At 35.9% G+C, this 14286-nt stretch overlaps 1 protein-coding gene across 5 annotated transcripts in view; it reads right to left on the reverse strand.

Annotated features, from left to right (window-relative positions):
* Positions 1-14286, reverse strand: part of LOC146004898 (lysoplasmalogenase TMEM86A) — a 106114-nt gene that overhangs the window by 12443 nt on the left and 79385 nt on the right. For all 5 annotated transcript variants that reach the window (XM_083143956.1, XM_083143932.1, XM_083143928.1 and 2 more), the window contains exons 3-6: positions 9651-9844; positions 5928-6043; positions 4253-4363; positions 851-1035 (exon numbers count right to left, since the gene is read on the reverse strand). In XM_083143956.1, coding sequence (XP_083000082.1) covers positions 862-1035; positions 4253-4363; positions 5928-6043; positions 9651-9844 — 595 coding nt within the window. In that variant the 3' untranslated portion in view covers positions 851-861. The remainder of the gene's footprint in view (positions 1-850; positions 1036-4252; positions 4364-5927; positions 6044-9650; positions 9845-14286) is intronic.

Here is a 14286-nt window from a genome sequence, read left to right on the forward strand (position 1 = left end):
AATCTTCAAAAAGTATAAATAAGACTGAATTCACTTGAAAATGTATCACAACAGACCATTGACTACAGCAGCCAGCAGCAAGAAGTAGTTCCAAAGAACTGCAACTACATATTGGCTCAGTTATTATGCATGCTTCTCAGTGTGGAATTTTGGGTGAAAGCTAGCTCTATGCTACCATAGATTTGTTGTTAACTACACTTGGAAGTTATGTGCAGTAATCAAATCATTTACAATTGAACAGTGGCCACATTCTGAAAAATAAATTTGAAACAGAGGTTGATTGATTGCCTTTTAAAGCTCAATCTTCGTGGGAGCTCACGGTTTATACTTCGATACACCTCCATGTCTAATTTGCTGGTGGCCACACAAAGAAGAGAACTTGCTTATTATTCAAAACTACATTGAGAGGAACCTGTACTTAGGCAATGAGGTCCTTTGACTTCTTGCTGACATGCTTCTTTCTTCACAATCATATTTTTATCCCTCAGTTATTCTCCTGGATTAATAATGAAATTTATTTTATTGACTATCATAAATACAGTACAATAATTTTGCTATTTGCTATAATAACATCAATTTCAAGAGATGAGGGATAGAGTGACTGAGGAATGAAAGAGAATTTATTCTTTTGACTATAGGTTTTCAAATTAATCTACAAAATCATGAGAAAATACAAAATTTCTATATTTTGTCTAATGGAAGTTGACCCTTTCATATACAGCTGAAAATAAAAGGATGCTTCTCATCTGGCTTAATTTGGGCATTTATTTTTGTTAACAAGCAATGCCTATAATTAAGAAGTACTATTTCTATTGTATATTATTCACATCTATCTTGCATATGCACGTACCTACTGCAGAGTTAGTGGCTTGACCTCAATGGAATGGCCTGCCTTATTCTGTTGTTGCTGCCACCTGAGGAAACATTTGAAATGTTATTCTGGGCCCTTCTTGATTGGTGAAAGCAGTCCTTTGAGTCAACAACACTCAGAGCAATTCCCAGTTGAGCTGCATAGTAAGTTGTCATAATAAGAGCCTGCAAGGAAAAATCACATCTTAGTGAAGGGTAAGGATTAAAATGTTATCTTAACTCTACAATAGATGGGCTGGGTCTGTTGGAGCCAGGTGCTAATAGCTTTCTAAATCTCCAACAGAGTTCGCAACCATCGCTCTCAGAACCTTCTGGCTACATCCTGTAGAGATCTGTGGAAGTACTATTGAGACATTTATTGATAAGCCATTCTGCTACACAAGTTAAAACTTGGGTCTAGGAGATCCAACACATCCACTTGTTTGTTTTTTTGAGTTATGTGAAAGTGACATTGTTGTTAGTTTTATCAGAACATAAAACTATAATGATTAAAATATGTTAAAGATTTAAATTTAAATCAGAGCTGAATGTGAGTTTCATATTTTACAATACTAATGCTTGTTTGCTTTTCATACATCTTTATTATGCTCCAGTGGTCGGAAGTAGCACGCTACTTGTAGCGTTGCTACTGTAGCTAGCTACAAAATTTGTAGCAGTAGCTGTAGCGGCACTACATTTTTTAAATTGTAGTTGTAGCGGTAGCGAAGCTACAAAATTCCTGTAGTTGTAGCGAAAATTTCGCTACAGCTACATATTTTCTCAGCATTTTGAGGTAATTTTTGAATGTGGCAACGGCGTAAAAAAAAATGACAATATTGCTTACTTTTGCAAGAGACTCAAAAAGACAAAATCCATTACATGCAAATACAGATAATCTAGAATATAAATATCTTTATATCGCAGATTATAAATATCTGCGTAATTTATTTCATTAGCATCTGAATAATTTTAATATCCAGATAACTAACTGGCATATATGAATATATTCCAGCTAATAGCCATTTATTTTAGCTGTATCTCTATTTTGGGGAGAATCACGATGCATTTGCTACACCACCAGGAAAAAATGCCCTGTTTGTGCCACCCCTGGAACAAATCCTGTGGATATTGATGGCGTAACAGACAGCAAAATATTGATAATTACTATGCAAAAGAAAAATAAAACTTACAGTGCAAAAACGGGCAATCCATTTTCTACTAATCTGACAAAGCAATAGTGACAGCAATCAATGGTTCAGTACGTTAACAGCATTGATCATCGTCAATGTATAGGATCACACAGGCAAGAAATTATTTTTACAAGAACGATAGTGTTTCTGGAATTACAATTATTTTGGTCATGATGTTTGTTCGCAAATTTTAAAATTACAATATGTTTAGAACACTCGGGTTTACACATCAGTTTCCTCAATATATTTTATCATATTGTAAAAAAAGTACAAGTTATTGACTTTCCTGCAGAAATGACATTTTTTTGGTTAAAATACACAGTTTTCAAGTTTATGTACTTTTCCTACTTTTGCGTCCCTTTTCTGTGACTTTTTCTAATCATGGCAATGAGGATGCATTGTTTATTTAGTTATTTTCTTATCTATGGCAGTTTTCTGCCACTTTTGACTAATTGTGAGAATTCGGAAGAATGATGAGCAGGAGGATCCCATCTTCCCAACTAGGAGTCTTTCCTAGTGTTTGTTTTGAGTCCACTTTATGCACAAATCAGCTGATCAAGACTGATACGAACCACCATGTGACCTCCACCGGGAATTGAACCTAGGGCCCTTTGAATACAAGGTGACAATTACAATTTCCACTGTGTCTTCGAGGAAGCATTTCCAATAAAAAAAAAAACTTACGTAAAGCATTGCTCCACCTGTTTCTCATTTATACCATTCGAGGCATCCCCCAGCTATCCTCAAGGTTCGAGAAAATATCCGCCATCCCCCAAATATCATTCTGTTTAAGTTAAGAAGATTAAATTGCTAAATATCACATTTTTATCTTATTCCCATTTTGTGCAACACGTTATAGTTAATTTCGATACATGTGATATTCTTCCAATTAATTTTAAAAAGAAGTTTGTCACATAAATATTTTTCAAATGACAATAAGAACATCACGGATTCGTGCAAGACCTAGTTTATTGAACTGATATGCCACTTACAAAGGTACTTTATTCTCGAACACTTTATTAAAAATATGTAACTGAAGTAACACTGCTATAAAAATTATAGAATGAAGGGAATCATGGTAATAAATAACAGAATCTATTTTTCAGTACGTACAACTATCATACTAGGGATTCTTTTGAATAGACACATAGTTGTTTAAGTTTTTAATACAGAAGTAGCGCAAAAGTAGCGAGTAGCGAACAGTAGTAGCGTAACGAGCTACTTTCTGGTAAATGTAGTTGTAGCTGTAGTGAAGCTACATTTTGGAAGAGTAGCTGTAGTTGTAGCGAAGCTACTTATAAAATTTTTTAAAGTAATGTTTCAATTGTAATACTACACGAGTACAGTATATACTGTACTATTATATTATTTTAAAGTTTCAATAAAATTAAGATTTTAGTTCCTCTGATGAACTGAGAGAACCAACCCATCCAATTATGTTACTTGTCTTCACCTGCCCATTATAAGGTTAATGATAATAATCATTAGGGGCATGCATATTTAGTTTTTGACGAAAACACGAAATCTGAAATAACACATTCTAATCTTAATTTTTAATGTTTCTGAAAGGTGTGAGGTGCATTTTCCTACCCTGTTTTGTCACAAAATGATGCGAAATAGACTCTTAAACATGAAATTTAGAGTTTATTTACCGATGCGACACTTTCTGAAGTTTGAATTATCCTGTGAGTTATAAATTCACGGAAAATTGATTAATTCTGCTGCAAATACTTGAGAAACAAGAATGGACTCCTTTATACAGGAATAAACTTAATACTCTGGTAACTATATAAATGTTCTATTAGAAGTGTTAAGTTTATTTTGTAATAAGTCCAGTTTTTAAATCAAATTTTGGATTACATTCACAATTTTAAAATCAAAATGTCATTTTATATACTGCTTTTGATCAGTTTTTCATCACTATAACACCGAAATGTTATTATATTTACTGCTTTTGAACCCGAATTTGACTCAATTTTTGTATCGAAATTTTGCTTTTTTTTTAATTCTATTAATTAAAATAATTGTATATTTGCTGATTCATGCAATATCTGAAGGAGTGGACTTGAGGGTTCTTCAGAATACCATCAATGAAACAACAAAAATACTCTGCATTAAACCATCCAAGTTTGATAAAGAACCTCCTCTCTGGTCCAATTCAAGCAAGTTGGTGGGCAGAGATTATGTAAATAGGAGCACAAATCGGAGCTTACTTGCGAATATGGAATGGGTTGATGAAAGTGATGGAATCCAATGAGAGCATCAGAAATTGCAAAACTGATTCCCCCAGCGCATGAACACAACTTAGTCCAGGTCCACAATTCCTGGAAGAAAGAAAAATAAAAAGTAATTCCATTTCTTCAGTTCTATTCAAAATCTTTTCATATTGTTGATGGCCCTGCAGGTCTATCATATTTAACATTAACACCATGATTTACTTTTAGTAATTGTTCTTGCAAGTAAGTATTGTTTGCATTGTAGTATTTATTTTCATTAATGGTTGCTACAAGAAAGTAAACACACTTTTTTTTTTCCCATATTAATGTTTCTGGAGGTCACATGTTCCCTTCATCAGAATTGGATGAAATCCCTTATTTGGAACTTGACAGAATTTACAGTTATAACAATAGGAGAAATTTAGCAAACACACAAAAATAAGTGGTTATACAATTAGTCTTGGAGATTAACAGTAAAATTTTATCAGAGCTGAATTAATGCAACTTTTTACAGAATGTGATGACAATATTATTACGTTTTCTACAAATACTAAAACCTTTCCTTGGCAATTATGTAAATTTAAAATTTGCCCTAAAACAATATTAACTGATTTATATGGTCCACAACAGTGACAAGTGGAAATTGTTAGCTGGGGATGCTTTGCCCAAATTTTCCTTGTCAGGGGATACCATGCCCTGCATTCCCCTCCATTTTGACATTTTTCATATCTTCAGCATACTTGTAATACTAAACAATATCTAATTAGAGTTTAAATAATAAGAAATGTATGTAACCTTACCTAAGACCTAAAATCAAAATTACATGCATTGATGTTGTTATTCATCCACACATGCATTTATGTTCAATGCGTTACGCACCAATTGCTTCATGAAGATCTTTGCTTAAGAAGTCAAATTTAAAAGTTCAGTGGAAGTCAAGATCCAGTTTCAATCTTCACAAAAAATTCAGATATCTTTAAATAGTTGTTGATGTACATATTTCAGTGACTTTACACTAAGGTATAATAGTGATAAGCATATCTGTGTATGAAGTAAATTCACAACAAACTTTGATTAATGAATGTTTCATTGATATTCTTCTCTGTAATTTGTAGTTTCACACTTAATACTAAATGTACCTGCACTTTTACTCATTATTTATAAAGGTTTATTTGATTGATTGATTTGTTTGACTAATCACAAAGATGAGGATGAATGGTGATAAAATGAAAATGAGATGGATGAATGGCCTATCGCAAACACACATGGAAGACAACAGACACACCACAGAAGTTTATACTGACTGAGTCCAGACACTGCAGGAGTTCACCTAGAATTTTCCATCTGAAAGGGGGGGGGGTAGGGGTGTAAGGATACATTTAGAGCCAAAATGGCAATAAATTGGGCCTTTGTGAAACATTTTATGGGCCTGCTGAGGATATTTGGGAAAGGTGTGGTTAAATCACTGCAGACATCAGAACCTTGTTAGTCTGCAACAATGCAGTCCAGGGCGCACTTTGTGGAAGAGAGATTGACATTTGGGTATCTTCAGAAAGGGTCACTCAAACTTTTTTTTAAGTACCTAGTTTTATTTAACACATTACATCACCTAAAACTAATTTTGAAAAACAGATTTTAATGAACAGAAGGGAAGTAAAGCAATAATACTCACTTCAAACAACTGAACTCGTGCAATTGCTCTCCATGCCATAGTTATCAGCAGCACACTATACACCGGTACCCCTGGTATGAGAACTCCAGACAAGCCAGGCATCAACTTATACACAGCTAGAAAATAAATTAAGGACTGATAAGCAGGAACTAATGTAATGTAGCTAAAAACATTCTGAGAGAAAGAGTTCTGAACTAAAACATGTTACTGAGGTGTAATAAAAATTACACAATGTATTACATCACATATTGTTACTCTTGGAGTTAATGCAGGGTGTACACAAAGTGTGACACATTTCAATTATTAATAAATTAGAAGCTAATTAAGATACAAATAAATTTGTGGCAATGATAGATAGATAAACTCAAAAAGTTTTATGCCCTGTATCAGTACACTTCTATATGTGCTCCTTGTGTCTCACTTTTGCCTAAAAACAATGTCTACCACAATCCCCCGCAGGAAAAAATCTATTGGAGTTGTGCCGGGTGACCTTCAAAGCCGAGGAATCGAACCACCAAGTGAAATCCATCTTCCCGGAAAGCATTCATTTGAAACACGACGAACAATGATGATGAACCTTATAAAAGCAACGAACATTGATGAACTAAAAACCAGAATAAACTACGCGATAGCCACCATGAATGTCGACATGCTGACTCGAACTTGAGAAGAAATCGATTATCGTCTTAACATTCTCCGGGTGACAAAAGGAGCACATTTACAAGTGTACTGATACAGGACATAAAACTTTTTGAGTTCATCTATCTATCATTGCCATCAGTATATTTGCATCTTCAATAGTTTCTAATGTATCAGACACTTTGTGTACACCATGGGTATGTAATTACCAGGTCAATAAGACAGCTAGTTATTGAAACACCAGAGCAACCACCAGGGGTACCCAGGGAGTTCCCACTTCATAGGTGAAATAATAAAGGTAAATTTACCCCTGTTTTATAAGAGGTGCAGGGACATGGTCGGAAAAATGGGAGTTCTCACTTTCAGTATTATTAATAGCATCTTGGATACCAAAGGCAAGTTTTACTATTTCAAATCTCCACTTATATTTTAAGATTACGTATAATCTGGCTGAAGGAATGCTTTATTACTATTGTGGAGAAAAAACATTGATTGATTGATTTGGTGTTTTAAGTCCACTTTATGCACAGTAAGGCTAATCGGGACTGGACCTACAGTTTAAAGTGGGATCCGAACCACTATGTACCTCCACCAGGTATCGAACCCGGGACCCCTTGATTACAAGGCAAGGACCCTACCACTGCGCCATCGGGGAGACCTTGGAGAAAAAACAGTACCAGGACATACTCCATTCATGATGTTTGTCAGGTAAATATATGAATGAGTACTCTGGCCATGTGTCCAGGGCTCAGACACTTTTGTTCATGAAAGGGAAGGAGAGTAAAAATACATTTTTTTAATCATCCCATACAACATACTCTCCGACAATGCTCTCTTAAAAACTAGCATTTCAGTTTAGTATGAATTGGCATGGTATGATGTATACACTGATCAAAATCAAATTTGCATCCACCCTCAGTAACTACGAACCCTAATGTGAAAAACATTGAAGGCCCTGCACTAGGAATAAATTATTTATCGGTGTGGTATTATAAATTTTTCATTTGGGAGGGAGGAATTCCAGTAACTCTTTTCCAAGCATATTACTATGCCTCCTAGTGATAGAGGACATAAACCCCCTATCCTTTGTACAAGGTTCATCCAGAAAGTAAGTTCCGTTGGCCAATTAAAACACTTTATTGTACACTGAAGCACAGGCCTTGGACTATGTTTCAACATAATAGCCATCCCTGTCCCTTATCATAATGAGACACCATATTTTGTATCCCCATACCGAAGAACGATGCCGCCTTTGTTGATAACCAAGTGGTAACAGCTTGTTTGACTGCATCGTCATGCTCGAAGCTCTGGACAGCAAGGAAAGCTTTCAGGTTCAAAAAAAGATGAAAATCAGACTGGGCAAAGTCTGGGATATACGGGGGATGAGAAAATGTTTCCCAGCCAAAGTCTGTAAGTAGTCGTTGCGTTGCAGCCGCCATATGGGGACGAGCATTGTCGTGAATGAAAACAACACCACGGCTTATTATGCCACGTCGCTTGTTTTGGATTGCACGGTGCAATTTTCGTATTTTTGCAATAGGTGTTGGTGTTGATGGTTTTGCCACGCTCCAAAAAGTCCACAAGCAATACACCTTGTCTGTCCCAAAACACTGTGCAGAGGATCTTCCAAGTGGTCAGTCTCACTTTGGTCTTCCATGGTGAGGACGTGTTGCCGTTTTGTTTCCCGAGTCTCATGCAACACCCATGTCTCATCCTCAGTCACAATGCAATTTAAAAAGTCATCACCCTCCTCATAGTACCGTGTTAAAAACAGTAATACACTCCCATTCAGTTCTTTTTGTGGTCTTCTGTAAGCGAGCATGGGACCCAGCAGGCACACAATTTGCGGAAGTTCAGTCTGACCAACACAATTTCATGAAGCAGCGACTGGCAAATTCGAATCGTCAGTTCTCTTTAATCTTCTCTTCCACAGCATGGACCAATTACCTCATTTACCTCATCATGCACATTGTTCCGTCCTTCGTTAAACTGTCGCACACATCTCCGTACCATTGAGACACTCATGATCTGTTCACCATACACTTCACCAATTTGATGCTGCTGCTGGCAGTTCAGAATTGATTGAGACTGTGTCCCATGTGCCTATATGCTGTAATCGAGAATGGAAGTGAGGGTGGTGTGTAAGAGTGGTGGCCTTGGGCTGTGTGCTGCCAGAGTTTCATTTTCCTAGCTGCAGACAGCCCCACGTGACAGGCATTTGTTTCTCACAGTGTAGTCTGAGGCGTGGACAAGTGAGGTGCTTCCAAGTGGAGGTGTATGATTTCAGCATGAAAGGAGACTACCACGGTGAAAGATGAACTGCATGGTTCCTGTGGAAAGAAAGTGTGCCTTCATAATTGACTACAAGCTGCATGTGGTGAATTCGCTCCAAGTCATGCAACTGTGTACCACTGGGTGGCAGGTTTCACAGCCGGAAATGGGAGCTCCAAGAAAGGAACCAGCCGTGGATATCATCGCTCATCTTGAACCCCTGGCATGATTCAGCAGGTGTCTCACAGTAATGAATGACAGGCATGTTCCTAACAGCCTAAATATTTTTCCAAATCCCCTTGAATTAATTTGATCAACTTGTCAGTGGTGCCATATATAGGGAGACAAGGAAGGGCAACCCAATTCCTCTAAGTTGTGATACAAGATACATATGCTGAGGAAAGGTTCAAACTTTCCACAATTAATGCCACACCACATTTATTTTAATACTTTTGGGGAGGGACTCCAAAATAGATAAACCATAATTATGGTAATGTTCAAGGATCACTTTGCAAGACCCCATAGGAAGTGGTCCCTTTCCAATTACAAGTAAAAAGTATATATATCCTCAAGCATAACATTTTAATAATTAAAACCAAATATATTAAAAGTAAGTTATAAAACCTAGATTTCATTTACCCAAAGATAATGTTCTTTGGCAAATTGATGATTATCAACTCATCATTACACATTAGATTGCAACACACTTTCGTTTGTTTACAAAAGGGCGATTAAAGGTGTAATTTTCAAGCTTCAAGGTTGATTCATAGTTTCACACAATGTAAACAATTATAAATCATGCAAAATGCTTACCTAATGAACACAATGTGTATAAAACAGCACCAATTGTTAAATTCAAAGGCTTAAATCCAAATGCACTTGTATACATCACTTGCGCTACACCAAAGGCTATCATTCCATGCATGAAATATGCTGGCCATACTAACAATGCATCGCCTATACAAGAAAAGAAGAGCCCAGTCAGAATCCTCCTTGAGAATGCGTACCTGTGGAAAAAAAAAGTGCACTGCAGTTCCAGTTACTTTTTGTAAATTATATGTAAGTATATACATTACAATGCAAACAGGACAGTAATATACTCACAGTTATTAATAACAGAAATTTTATTATGGTTTCAAAACATCACGGTATTAAAAGGGTAAAATTTCTTACAAAATATTGTATCTTTTTTTATTTTAATTGAATGAGAACTACTAAACGCAACAAACACATTTACTGATGGGCAACAGGACAATCACAAACACACATGGATGATACAACACAATTCCGCCAGAGCCTCGTTAGTCTGCAAAATAAAGTCCATGGTGTACTACATGGAAAAGAGTTGACATTTCGGTGTCTTCTGAGGGGTCATCCATTACACCTCACTCTCTTACAGATTACTCCCTGATAATTATGCCTAATTTCAACAACTTAAATTATTCTGAATGCTTATAGAAGTTGCACTGCAACTATACCAATCGATCCCTTCTCTGAATGTAACGTTACGCCATTTTTATGTGCAGTCTAATAGTATTCCATAAAATTATAGGTAACAATGTTTTCCAAGGTGTCCTGTATAAAATTACAAAAAAAAAAAAATCATAATTTTCATTTCTGTAATTGACTAAAATAAAACTTGCAACTGATCATTGGCTATTATTTTCAGTATTTCTACAATGCATTGTGACTGCCTACAGGAGTGATACTGCAGACAGTACTATTTGATCTGATTGATCGATTCATTTGGTTTATTTTACTTTGCTTTTCTCCCACTTTTAGCTAATCAGGATGATGAGGATGAAAGATGATATAAAGAAATTGATGCGAGACACTCAGGTCGAAGTTGGGATATCATCCCGGGACCCATGGCATCATAGCATACTGTGCTAACCACTCTGGCATGGAGGTCAGCATTGACCTGAACGAGTAGGCAGTGATACATATCTAGCAGACTGTACCGTAATGTAACTACAGCTATAGGGTGAACTACACACACCCTCTCTAGCTACAGATAGATCTGAGTTCCTTTCACCAAGTGCAGTGGTGGATTAATGACTTTCTCTTGGAGAGGGAACCAAATGTTTGGTGGTTTGCTTCATCTATTAATATATTTGTATTATTGGTTACATCATTATATCCTGACTACAAAGATAAATGGTAAGTTCATGTGAACAAACAGAAAGAAATATTCATGCCTTAGCCAGGAACATAACACCTCTACTCTTGCAGCCATTTGGCCTGAGAAGTTGGATGCTTCACTGTATAAGTAGCATGATATATTGGCAAAATGTTAATAAATTTTACTATCTTATGCTATTCGATGATTTAGCTTTAATTTAACTACCCTCAGCCCTTTTAATCTGCCCATATTTAACACTAGGATGGACCTGTCATTTTGATGGGTGACTTGTGTTTATATTACAATTTTGACAATGTTTAGTTTACTCCATGGCTTCCATGTTCTGTGACTTTTAATGAATATTTGTGCTCTACACTTCTACAAAAAATCAAACTTTAAACCCACCTCAGAAGGATAATACAATTGAGTACTACTCCAAGAACGATAACCTGTCATTTTGACAGGTACAGTCTTTTAAGTAGATACATCTGTAAACAATAGCGGATTCAAAGTGAAAGTGGACTTATGTTCATTATTGCTCATCGTTGCTTGTCTAACAGACGTATTTTCAAGTTTAATATAATGTTATGTAAGTAAATTAACTAGAGTAAAACATTGGTAACTTCTATTTGTTTACTGTATTTGGCTCAGTTATATGTCAATATACCATGGAATAAAATATAGCTAATCATCTCCTTGAATTGTAAGATGTCGAATTGTAGGGAGAGAGAACAATGTTTATGAAGATGATGAGTTCAGAGCAGATAATGGCAATGCCAGACTAGATGAAGGTTATGCAGTAACTACAAACTTGTCTAAAATTCTTCTTTAGATGATGACGACTATACACATGAGTGTTGGCAGATCAGTGGCATAGCGGCCGCCTCCGCCGAGGTATAGGGGCCCAGCAGTGTTCTTTCTTTGATTAATCTCAGAAATTGAGCAAATAATGTTGCTTATATAAAAAATCTATTTATTAAACATATGAAGGTCAACAATGACAATTCTAACAGGAAAGTCTTTGAGGCGAACACTGACTAAGGACATGCTAAACTTGTCTAAAACTCTTCAACAGAAGAGTGTATTGCCAACACTCATGTGTATTTTTCAACAGAGTTGTTCGTTGTAACATACGAGGTGCCACAAATAACTTCAAGACTCAGTGTTCATTATCACTTTTTATTAAATTGTAGGGTGTGACCGAGTGGGTCCCTGGTAAAATATAGTAAGACGTTGACTGCGATGAGAAGCAGAGGGGCCTGGACAACTTGAAATGTCAGTCCCTTCCGAAATGCTGAATGAACTTACTTGCTCCTAGATGGTCATCAATAGGGGGTGAAAAACTCATCTCATACCTTTATACATTGTTTGTCGTAGGCTTATAGTGTGTAAACAGCATCATTAGAATTATGATTAATCCAGTGGGAACAGTCACTTGCTCAACTTTTGCCACTTTTATTATATTTGCGTGTTGCATTTAAAACGGAGCTTCCCACCAAATATTTCCAAGCGGCCCCAAGCCATTTTATTATTTAAGTAAGAGCTAAAAAAAAAATGTCTCACATAGTCCACTCCTGATGTGTGTTACATGTTATTCTCAATTTTTAGCTATACTGTAACAATGTAGTTGATTTTTCTTGTAACTGTTAAACATGTCAGAGGCAAAGACGTATTTAGGGGGGTCCAGACACCCCCCCCCCCCCCCGAAAGACTTATCAAGTAGTAAAATTAAATAATGAAAAATATATTCGTTTAGCCTTTGTACGAAAATTAAATAATGAAAATATACTTGTTTAGCATTTGTTGTATAATTTCCTCTGAACTTATTGGACGACAAGGATTATATTAGGATCATACGGCTTTCAAGAACAGGAAGGACATATTTGGGGGGAGGGGTGTCCAGGGGTCCGGACTCACCGAATGACTTACCAAGTACTAAAATTAAGTACAAGTAAATATTAGCATTTGTTGTATAATCAATTGTTATTAATTTCCTCTGAATGTTTTAGAAGGCAAGGATGATATTGGGATCATACGGCTTTGAATGACATTACAAAGAAGATTTATGTACACTACTACTCAAAATAATTTGCATAAAATATTAATCAGAAATTTACTTTTCTCCAACTACATGTAACACCATTTTTGTTATTCGATAAATATTCAATTATTCATCTATTTGACATTAATTTCATTGCTAGGGCACTTGTTTATATGTAAATTATTCCCATCTTAACTACAGGTAAGCTACGTAATGAATATGCGAGCTCTATACAATCTTTTTAACTATTTGTGTAATAATAATATAATATTAATTTATATATTGTAATTAGTATTAATTTGATTCAATATAATTATTTTAATTTAAATATTATTATTATTATTACTATTATTGCTATTATTATTATTATTCATGAGACACTTGCTTTAACCCCCCCCCCCCCCCGAAACATATTTCTAGATACGTGCCTGGTCAGAGGGGCCCAAAAACAGTCTGAAACGGGACCTAGAGGGCAGTTATCACCTTGCCCTAAGGGCCCGTACCCCCCTCTTCTGCCGCAGAGGGTACATTATTTTGAGGGATTTTGTGAAATTCATCTTCCCCAGTATTGAAATTTTTGTGGACATTTCTGTCGAACCAATTTTTTTCCAGTGTGTTATGATTTTATTATGATCTACAGTGCTTGAAGTGGAAATTCCTAGCTGGGAGTATGTGTTGTAGGCTATGAGATACTTATGCAAATTATCCTAGTTGGGAGGATGCTTTATAAAAGTTTTCTTAACTGGAGGATAGTGTCCCCCCCCCCTCACTTCGAGCACTGATGATATATTTTAAAAACAGGTCTCATTCATGAAAATGTCTAAGAAAGTTAAGTTCAGTGGTATGGTTAAAATTATGATTAATAATATCGAAGTTCTCTAACATTAAAATATACCTTAGTGTTTATGTGACAACTATATTTTGGGAACCAAGTTCTTACACTCGGTCACATTGAGTGACCTTGTGATGCTGACTGACCGACTTTTCCCTTGTCTGGTGAAGCCAAGGAGTGTTAACTATCATTTAAACAATTACCCCAAACAGTTTTTTTTTTTAATATCTGTGTATGTATGTATGTAACCTATTTGTTTTGTTAATTACCAAGAGCATAATAGAAAAGATGATGCACTAAATATTTGAACGCATGAAGTCCCCTCCTTCTCCATAAGAAAGAATCCTCTCTGCACCACTGTGTTGAAGTAGCAAATATTCTCTCCCAGTTATTCATCAGAGATTCATATCCTGATTTAGTTTCGAGAAGCTACTACACTGATGCATATGTCGAT

Source organism: Lepisma saccharinum, chromosome 1, assembly GCF_977018435.1.
Source record: "Lepisma saccharinum chromosome 1, izLepSacc3.1, whole genome shotgun sequence".
Lineage (NCBI taxonomy): Eukaryota > Metazoa > Arthropoda > Insecta > Zygentoma > Lepismatidae > Lepisma > Lepisma saccharinum.